General features: G+C 44.4%; 1 protein-coding gene across 2 annotated transcripts in view; it reads right to left on the minus strand.

Annotated features, from left to right (window-relative positions):
• The window catches only part of LOC110508251 (guanine nucleotide-binding protein G(olf) subunit alpha), a 136,322-nt gene extending 132,693 nt beyond the window's left edge, over window positions 1-3,629 (minus strand). For both annotated transcript variants that reach the window (XM_036966055.2, XM_090226014.1), the window contains exon 1: window positions 2,862-3,629. In XM_036966055.2, coding sequence (XP_036821950.1) covers window positions 2,862-3,348 — 487 coding nt within the window. In that variant the 5' untranslated portion in view covers window positions 3,349-3,629. The remainder of the gene's footprint in view (window positions 1-2,861) is intronic.
• Window positions 3,630-10,864: the final 7,235 nt, after the last annotated feature.

Consider the following 10,864-nt stretch of genomic DNA (forward strand, 5'->3'; position numbering starts at 1 on the left):
CTCCTTCGTTGCCCGAGCGGTGAGTTTGGGATCATTATCATGCTGAAAGACCCAGCCACGTTTCATATTCAATGCCCTTGCTGATGGAAGGAGGTTTTCACTCAAAATCTCATGATACATGGCCCCATTCATTCTTTCCTTCACACGGATCAGTCGTCCTGGTCCCTTTGCAGAAAAACAGCCCCAAAGCATGATGTTTTGGCCTGGACATGTACTGGCTTAAGCAGGGGGACACGTCTGGCACTGCAGGATTTGAGTCCCTGGCGGCGTAGTGTGTTACTGATGGTAGGCTGTGTTACTTTGGTCCCAGCTCTCTGCAGGTCATTCACTAGGTCCCCCCGTGTGGTTCTGGGATTTTTACTCACCGTTCTTGTGATCATTTTGACCCCACGGGGTGAGATCTTGCGTGGAGCCCCAGATCGAGGGAGATTATCAGTGGTCTTGTATGTCTTCCATTTCCTAATAATTGCTCCCACAGTTGATTTCTTCAAACCAAGCTGCTTACCTATTGCAGATTCAGTCTTCCCAGCCTGGTGCAGGTCTACAATTTAGTTTCTGGTGTCCTTTGACAGCTCTTTGGTCTTGGCCATAGTGGAGTTTGGAGTGTGACTGTTTGAGGTTGTGGACAGGTGTCTTTTATACTGATAACAAGTTCAAACAGGTGCCATTAATACAGGTAACGAGTGGAGGACAGAGGAGCCTCTTAAAGAAGAAGTTACAGGTCTGTGAGAGCCAGAAGTCTTGCTTGTTTCTAGGTGACCAAATACTTATTTTCCACCATAATATGCAAATAAATTCATTAAAAATCCTACAATGTGATTTTCTGGATTTTTTTTTTTTTTCCATTTTGCCTGTCATCGTTGAAGTGTACCTATGATGGAAATTACAGGCCTCTCTCATCTTTTTAAGTGGGAGAACTTGCACAATTGGTGGCTGACGAAATACTTTTTTGCCCCACTTTATAAAGACTAGGGTAGAGTGGATGGTTTACCCCTATGTATAAAGACTAGGGTAGTGTGGATAGTTGGCCCCTATGTATAAAGACTAGGGTAGTGTGGATGGTTGACCCCTATGTATAAAGACTAGGGTAGTGTGGATAGTTGGCCCCTATGTATAAAGACTAGGGTAGTGTAGGTGGTTGACCCCTATGTATAAAGACTAGGGTAGTGTGGATAGTTGGCCCCTATGTATAAAGACTAGGGTAGTGTGGATAGTTGGCCCCTATGTATAAAGACTAGGGTAGTGTGGATAGTTGACCCTTATGTATAAAGACTAGGGTAGTGTAGGTGGTTGGCCCCTATGTATAAAGACTAGGGTAGTGTGAATGGTTGGCCCCTATGTATAAAGAGTAGAATATTGTGGATGGTTGGCCCCTATGTATAAAGACTAGGGTAGTGTGGATGGTTGGCCCCTATGTATAAAGAGTAGAATATTGTGGATGGTTGGCCCCTATGTATAAAGACTAGGGTAGTGTGAATGGTTGGCCCCTATGTATAAAGAGTAGAATATTGTGGATGGTTGGCCCCTATGTATAAAGACTAGGGTAGTGTGGATGGTTGGCCCCTATGTATAAAGACTAGGGTAGTGTGGATGGTTGACCCCTATGTATAAAGACTAGGGTAGTGTGGATGGTTGGCCCCTATGTATAAAGAGTAGGATATTGTGGATGGTTGACCCCTATGTATAAAGACTAGGGTAGTGTGGATGGTTGGCCCCTATGTATAAAGACTAGGGTAGAGTGGATGGTTGACCCCTATGTATAAAGACTAGGGTAGTGTGGATAGTTGGCCCCTATGTATAAAGAGTAGGGTAGTGTGGATGAATGGCCCCTATGAATAAAGAGTAGGATAGTGTGGTGGATGGTTGAGAGAAACCAAAAGAATGGAATTGTTTGAATGAGGCAATATAAACCCCTATATGGATTTAAACCACTTGTCAGCAAACTGTTTAGATTTACTTTGAAAGAATCCCACTATTCTATGATCCGATGAAGCCACTTTTCCCACAGCACTGACACACTGGGTAACACATTGACATAGAGAAGGCCACGCTGTGTAAAGGCAATGGGTGGTGCAGACATGGAGATAGAATCTATAGAAAAGGCTTGTGTTACTCTGGCAATTTGACTGGTAAACTCAGGGTACATTTACAATGGCTGCCAGTCCAACCATTATGCCATTATTGACTTGAATGGAGAGACCCATTCTATTGATGATATGTATATGGGTGCAGATGGCTAAGACCAGAGGAAGGAATCATTTTAAACTTCATGTGAATAAAAGCCAATTAAAAAATTTTAAAAAACTGTGTACATCTTCTACATTTAAAGTGTTGGGCTTTAGCCACTGGTCAGCCAACTGTAGCATCCATATTTTACACTTCATATTTATGCTAGTGTGTGTGTGTGTGTGTGTGTGTGTGTGTGTGTGTGTTATGAAACTAAGATGCGTTACAATAACAACCCGATCATCATTAGTGTTACTGTAACTGCAATCAAATATGATGTCGCGTTCACGTGCTAGTCAGAACTAAGACATTTGCGACTTGCCAAATGACACTACAACCAGTTAGAAAAATCGAACGTTTTAGAGTTTCCTAGTTCCAACTAGTAAGTGATCGCGACGTGAAAGATATAGACAGGACAAGGGTAAAACTGGGCAGACGTAGAGGATGAAGTAGGCTATGATATTCAACGTCCATCTTCAGTTCAGTCAAATGACGACTGCCGGGGATACCATTTAACGTGGAAAACGGGAGTGATATAAGCACACGCAGCACTGACCTCTCTAGCGACCTGAAATGCCGCAGTTCACGACAAAATGGAGATGGTTAAATAATCTTCAAATAATGTGCCAACCTACCCAGTAATAGCAGCCGATGTGTCTGTTTGTACTCCCGTTTGAGCTCCTTTAACGCCCTGTCAATGTTCTTGCTGATTTTCTTCGCCTCCCTCTCGGCCTCCTTCTCCTCCACCAGCAGTTTGTCCCAGTTTTTCTGTTTTTGGGTGCTGGTTGTTTTCTGCAGCAGCTGTATTCGTCGACTGCGGTCCTTGCCCGTTCCCTTGCCTACTCCGCCTCCGTTCTGTATGAGCACTACATCGGTGCCCGTGTTGTCTCTACCGCGGGGCTCCCTGGGCGGGAGCTTGACTGTGTCCCCATGGCGTACTTGGCTGCTACCGTCTCGGAGCGACGAGGTCTCGCCATAACCCCCTGTGTCCTCTTGACGAGTTCCCCCGGCTCGGCAAGGTACAGCTGGGTCTGGCGGCTGATCCGAGTCCGAGGTAGCGTTTGAAATAGACCCGCTCAGGTCCCCGAAGAGCCGGGGACGCAAACTGTAGCACAGCCCCATGTTGGTGTGGCCAATATTTTTCCTCTGCAAATGTGGTATTTCATCAATTTAAATGTACAAAAAAATCCACCTTCACGTACCAGGTCTAGCACGAGATCGTTACATTGGAGCTCCAATGATGTGATTAAATTCAATATTTGATCCGAAAAGGTGAATGAATTACGCTCCAACATTTGCTACATGTCATTTTGCATTTTTCACCAGTCAGCCTACGCTCCGTAGTTAGTGGATCACCTGATACCATACTGGACACTGCGGGTCCACCTTACCGTAAGTAAACCAAAAGCATAAGCAGTCGGAAAAAGTCAGCCATCCACTGTGCAATTGCACCAAATCTACTGGGCGCTTTTTTAGGGGAAAGACACAGAACGTCATATTCACTACAGTAAGGCCATTTCGAGAAAGAATGCTGGTCATGGATTTGGATTTCATTCGTAAAAAGACCACAGTGTCTGCATGCCCAGTAGTTATCAAATGTTATTGGTCACATACACATGGTTCGCAAGATGTCATCGCGAAATGATTGTGCTTCTAACCTCAGCAAAAAAAAGAAACATCCTCTCATTTGTCAACTGCGTTTATTTTCAGCAAATTTAACATGGGTAAATATTTGTATGAACATAACAAGGTTCAACAACTGAGACATAAACTGAACAAGTTCCACAGACATGTGACTAACATAAATGGAATAATGTGTCCCTGAACAAAGGGAGGTCAAAATCAAAAGTAACAGTCAGTATCTGGTGTGGCCACCAGCTGCGTTAAGTACTGCAGTGCATCTCCTCCTCATGGACTGCACCAGATTTGCCAGTATTTGCTGTGAGATGTTACCCCACTCTTCCACCAAAGCACCTGCAAGTTCCTGGACATTTCTGGGGGGAAGGGCCCTAGCCCTCACCCTCCAATCCAATGGGTCCCAGATGTACTCAATGGGATTGAGATCCGGGCTCTTCGCTGGCCATGGCAGAACACTGACATTCCTGTCTTGCAGGAAATCACGCACAGAACAAGCAGTATGGCTGGGGCATTGTCATGCTGGAGGGTCATGTCAGGATGAGCCTGCAGGAAGGGTACCACATGAGGGAGGAGGATGTCTTCCCTGTAACGCACAGTGTTGAGATTGCCTGCAATGACAACAAGCTCAGTCCGATGACGCTGTGACACACCGCCCCAGACCATGATGGACCCTCCACCGCCCAAATCAATCCCGCTCCAGAGTACAGGCCTCGGTGTAATGCTCATTCCTTCAACGATAAACGCGAATTCGACCATCACCCCTGGTGAGACAAAACCGCGACTCGTCAGTGAAGAACACTTTTTGCCAGTCCTGTCTGGTCCAGCGACGGTGGGTTTGTGTCCATAGGTGACGTTGTTGCCGGTGATGTATGGTGAGGACCTACCATACAACAGGCCTACAAGCCCTCAGTCCAGCCTCTCTCAGCCTGTTACGGACAGTCTGAGCACTGATGGAGGGATTGTGCGTTCCTGGTGTAACTCGGGCAGTTGTTGTTGCCATCCTGTACCTGTCCCGCAGGTGTGATGTTCGAATGTACCGATCCTGTGCAGTTGTTGCTACACGTAGTCTGCCACTGCGAGGACAATCAGCTGTCCATCCTGTCTCCCTGTAGTGCTGTCTTCGGCGTCTCACAGTACGGACATTGCAATTTATTGCCCTGGCCACATCTGCAGTCCTCATGCCTCCTTACAGCATGCCTGAAGCACGTTAACGCAGATGAGCAGGGACCTCATGCATCTTTCTTTTGGTGCTTTTCAGAGTCAGTAGAAAGGCATCTTTAGTGTCCTAAGTTTTCAGAACTGTGACCTTAATTGCCTACCATCTGTAAGCTGTTAGTGTCTTAACGACCGTTCCACAGGTGCATGTTCATTCATTGTTTATGGTTCATTGAACAAGCATGGGAAACAGTGTTTAAACCCTTTACAATGAAGATCTGTGAAGTTATTTGGATTTTTACAAATTATCTTTGAAAAACAGGGTCCTGAAAAAGGGACATTACTTAGATTTGTGTGTATTAGGTATTTGTTGTGGAATTGTTAGATATTGCTGCACAGTCAGAACTAAACTCATCAAAAAAAGAAAAGGAATGGATAAGAATATATACATTTAATTTACATTTAATACACATGAGATGAGTAATGACAGAGCGGAATAGGCTAAGATGCAATAGATGGTATAGAATACCGTATATACATATGAGATGAGCAATGACAGAGCGGCATAGGCTAAGATGCAATAGATGGTATAGAATACAGTATATACATATGAGATGAGTAATGCAAGATATGTAAACATTAAAGTAGCATTATTAAAGTGACTAGTGTTCCATTTATTAAAGTGGCCAATGATTTCAAGTCTGTATGTAGGCAGCAGCCTCTCTATGTTAGTGATGACTGTTTAACAGTCTGATGCCCTTGAGATAGAAGCTGTTTTTCAGTCTTCTGGATGGTAGCGGGGTGAACAGGCAGTGGCTCGGGTGGTTGTTGTCCTTGATTATCTCTTTGGCCTTCCTGTGACATCGGGTGCTGTAGGTGTCCTGGAGGGCAGGTAGTTTGCCCCCCTGGTGATGCGTTGTGCAGACCGCACCACCCTCTGGAGAGCCCTGCGGTTGTGGGCGGTGCAGTTGCCATACCAGGTGGTGATGCTCTCAATTGTGCGTCTGTAAATGTTTGTGAGGGTTTTAGGTGACAAGCCAAATTTCTTCAGCCTCCTGAGGTCCTTCTTCACCACACTATCTGTGTGGGTGGACCATTTTCTGCTATGCCAGTAGTTGTGATGCTGTCTATAGATATAGGCCTAGGCATTGTGAAAGGCATGTTGTTGCTGATGGTCTTGTGTATCTGTTATGTCACCCTGTAGCCTTCTACTGTATAGTTCGCCATGCTGACTATCCCACGGCTGCCACCAGTGTAGCAGTTGGAGGAAAATCTACTGGGCCTGGGTGGTACTTGAACTAGCGGCCTGGTGGTTACAGTCAAGTGTGTAGCCTATCACCTGTGGGAAAACAGAAAGGAAAACACTGCTGCTCGCGCTCCCAGGTGATATTTATTTATAACAACGATTCGACCCTTAGGTCTTTGTCAGGGATCCAGGGGCAGTACCCTGTGACATCACTTCCACCCTTAGGTCTTCATCAGGGATCCAGGGGCAGTACCCAGTGACATCACTTCCACCCTTAGGTCTTCATCAGGGATCCAGAGGCAGTACCCAGCGACATCACTTCCACCCTTAGGTCTTCATCAGGGATCCAGGGGCAGTACCCAGTGACATCACTTCCACCCTTAGGTCTTCATCAGGGATCCAGGGGCAGTACCCAGTGACATCACTTCCACCCTTAGGTCTTCATCAGGGATCCACTGGCAGTACCCAGTGACATCACTTCCACCCTTAGGTCTTCATCAGGGATCCAGGGGCAGTACCCTGTGACATCACTTCCACCCTTAGGTCTTCATCAGGGATCCAGGGGCAGTACCCAGCGACATCACTTCCACCCTTAGGTCTTTGTCAGGGATCCAGGGGCAGTACCCTGTGACATCACTTCCACCCTTAGGTCTTCATCAGGGATCCAGGGGCAGTACCCAGTGACATCACTTCCACCCTTAGGTCTTCATCAGGGATCCAGAGGCAGTACCCAGCGACATCACTTCCACCCTTAGGTCTTCATCAGGGATCCAGGGGCAGTACCCAGTGACATCACTTCCACCCTTAGGTCTTCATCAGGGATCCAGGGGCAGTACCCAGTGACATCACTTCCACCCTTAGGTCTTCATCAGGGATCCAGGGGCAGTACCCAGTGACATCACTTCCACCCTTAGGTCTTCATCAGGGATCCAGGGGCAGTACCCTGTGACATCACTTCCTAAAACATGTGTCACAGTTCCACAATATTACAATTCAATGTATCAAACATATATGATCATACACAGGGAATGTTATCAATATGTACAGTAATATACAGTACTACAAATTAAACACAATTTGGACATATTGAAACTATGAAAACGGTTTTGAGTCAAACTCCTCGTTAAGGCCAAGAGGAGACAGTGTGTTGAGCCTGTGAGTCCAGAAAGATTCCCTTTGAAGAAGGGATGTCCCCTCCCACCTGCATGACATCTTTAACATTTCTATTCCAATGTTTCTCAGAGATACTCATAGGATGTCCAGCTGGTACAAAATGAGCAGCAACCTGATGTTTTGTCTCACCTGTCCGTATGTTGCTGCGGTGCTCACTGATCTGGATCTTAAGGCTTCTACGGGGTTTTCCCTTTGTAAGACAGACCACTTGGACATTTCAACATGTAAATAACATTGGTGGACATGCAGGTAATTAGGCCCTTTGATCTTAAATCTTTGTCCTGTGGGGGGTTGTGGGTAAATGAGTTACATTTGTACGTGAAGCTGCATTGATGACGTTGGCCACATTTGTAATTACCCTCCAGAACTTTGTCCACTAAAGTTTCCCTTTTCTCTGGTGGGTAATCAGATGTTACCACAATATTTCTCATGTTTAGGGGACTTTTAAAAAATTTATTAAAACGTGGGGGATATTTAAAAATGGGTTTCAATTGTGGGTCAGTATCAACAATGTACCAGTGCTTCCTGATACTGTTCTTAAATGCCTTCCCCAGTGGTGAGTATTGGGTAAAGCATGATGGGACACGTTCTGCACAGGCTTCCAACTGTGTTCCACCTTCAAAACGATCATTGGGCATGTTTTACCCAATTGTCTTTGTACCCCCTTTGCTTAAATCTTTGTGTTGAGGTCCGTGGTCTGTTTCTGATAAGAAGCATCAGATCTGCATATTCTTCTGATATGACTGTATTGACTTATAGGGAGACTTTTAATAAGTGGACGTGGATGAAAGCTGTCACTTCTAAGGAGGGTCTTCCTGTCCGTAGGTTTCCTGTAGAGATCTGTAGAGAGGGAGGTTTTGTCCTTAACAAACCATCACATCATGAAAACTGATTTGTGATCGGTCATAGTTAATGGTGACGTGAAGGCGTTCATTCGTAGAGTTTAGATAAGCATGGAATTCCAAAAAGGTCTTCCTGGCTGCCTGTATAGATCACGGAAATGTCATCCAAATATCTCAGAATTAGGAGAAGATTAGAGAGAGAAAAGGGTTAAGGATTCAGCACCACGTGTTTTTCATTCATTCCTAGATATTGATTAGCATAATTAGCGGCCATAGTGCTCCGCATCGCTGTCCCTTTTGGTCTGAAGGGAAAAGTCTCCTCTGTAGAGAAAATCTTTGGAGGTTAGTACCAGTTTAGCCAAGTCCACAATACACATTGGTGCTAGGAAGAGCATTAGGTGGATGTTCATTGAGGTAGAACATGAGGGCCTCTAGGCCACCCTGATGGGGGATGTTAGTATATAGACTGGTGACATCAAAAGTACACAGAATCTAATTTTCAGGTATATGGTCCACAGATTTCAAAAGATTAATAAAATCAAGAGTGCCTAGTATACGTGGGGACGGAGATCACCCAGGGTTTCACAAAATGGTCTACAAAAGTAGAGATATTCTCTGTCAGAGATCCGGACCTACTCACAATGGGCCTGCCTGTAGTATAGGTGGTGTCATGCTCTTGTGAATTTTGGGTAGAGCGTATATGACAGGTGTTTGGGCAGTCAACTTTCATAAACTTATATTCTGTTTTTGTCCTTTCCCCTTCATCGTTTTTTGGGGGACAATTTATCATGGATCAGAGACTTAAATTGATTAGTAGGGTCATTTTGGGAGTCTTTTGTAAAAATGCATCATCACTAAGTTGTCTCAGAATTGCCTTTTCATTGTCTGCTGCGTTTAGTATCACTGTTGCACCTCCTTTGTTGTCAGGTTTTGTAATGATACTGGAGTCCTTTTTCAGTTCCATAAGAGTGTTCTTCAGCTTTTTTAGCCTATCACCTGTGCCATAAAAGTCTGGGCCTCTTGAGAGAGGCAGTAGAACACTCACATGCAAGGCTTGAATGAGGTTGGGGTTAGTGTCTGGGGTTAGAGAAAAAGTTTGTGTGATATATGCAGACCTGCAATTTGTGAAGAATCTGTGCACCTGGAACGCACCCAAATTGAGAGGCAGTTTTGTACCACTAGATGGCGCTAATGTATTACAAAAAAGATGAAGGTGGGAAACATTTATTTACTTTATGTTTGCCTTGTTTACATTTATTTTAACGATGGTAACATATTCTTCCCAAACTAAGGGCTGTCCTCCTGATGCTTTCTCTCTTTAAAAGATGACTTTACCTTGTCTTTGAACTACAAGTCCCATAAAGCATTGTGTTTATCATTCTGACAGCATTCTCCAGTCTCCCCTCTATAGAGCCCCACAGTGGAGATTTCATAATGCCCATAAAACCTAGCGGTCAAACAGGGAAATTGTTCCAATCGTTTTTCCACAGTTCATTTTTCACATAGGTACATTTAGAAACACTTAAAATAAGGGCTGTGTTTTGTGTAGACTCACCCTGGCGTGACGTTTGGATCACCATGTCAATCAGACAAGGGGACTTATCAATATATTCATCTCTATTTACTCTGACTTGAAAAGGCTAATTAGCATCAACGTAGAAAGACATCATGCAAAACTACATATCCCTGCAAACACCTGTACGTCATCGCTAGCTGACACCTTTGCTAATGGTATTGTGTACATTTAAAACTTGCACAGGACAGTTCATAGAATTTTACATTTAAAGAAATGTTGCCAATATATTCATTACTACATTTAGCTAACATAGTTAATCCAGAGATTCTTACCGTTGCCTCGATTCGTCAGTCTCATCCAGATCCTAAATGGGATTTCTAGTTCTTTCTGATAGCCACATTAGCAGCTAATTAGCATTTTGGGGGTGGGGTATATACAGGTGAAAAATATTGATAAAAGTCACCTTTATTCTAGGGAGATTTACACAGTTATCAAAACGTCACACCAGGGTGAGCCTACACAAAACAAAGCCCTAATTTTCTAAAATTCCCTATGGGAAAAATGAATGGAACCCTTTCCCTGTTTGACCGCTAGGTGTTATGGGTATTATGACTCATACTGTGGTACTCTATGGTCCCCAGTTGCCAGAGATACTTTTGAGGAGATGGGAAACTCTGTTGAAGCCCATCTAGGTGATTCTGGGAAAGGCGAGCACTCCTTCAAGAAGCGAATAGGAGTCAATTGGGCGCCAGCTCCAAAAAAACACAACATGAACATCGTCAAACAAAAAGTACAACATTACACATATTTTCCAAGATGTAAGATAATTAACTTGCGATCTGTAATATTCTATATATTTGCCACCTTGACATAACGTACTTTCGAGGAAAATAGGCACTTTTCTCGACTCATACGCTGATTTTTTAGAAGGGATTGCGTGACGATTTTCTTAGCAACCACGTGACGAGACATGACAACGTGAACGCGATTGGTCAAAAGTCTGCTGGGGTGGGGCGTTTAAACGTTCCGCCATTCTTTGTCCAATGGGATTTCTAATCTCCCCTTCCT

Source organism: Oncorhynchus mykiss, chromosome 28, assembly GCF_057628025.1.
Source record: "Oncorhynchus mykiss isolate SJ-2025 chromosome 28, ASM5762802v1, whole genome shotgun sequence".
Lineage (NCBI taxonomy): Eukaryota > Metazoa > Chordata > Actinopteri > Salmoniformes > Salmonidae > Oncorhynchus > Oncorhynchus mykiss.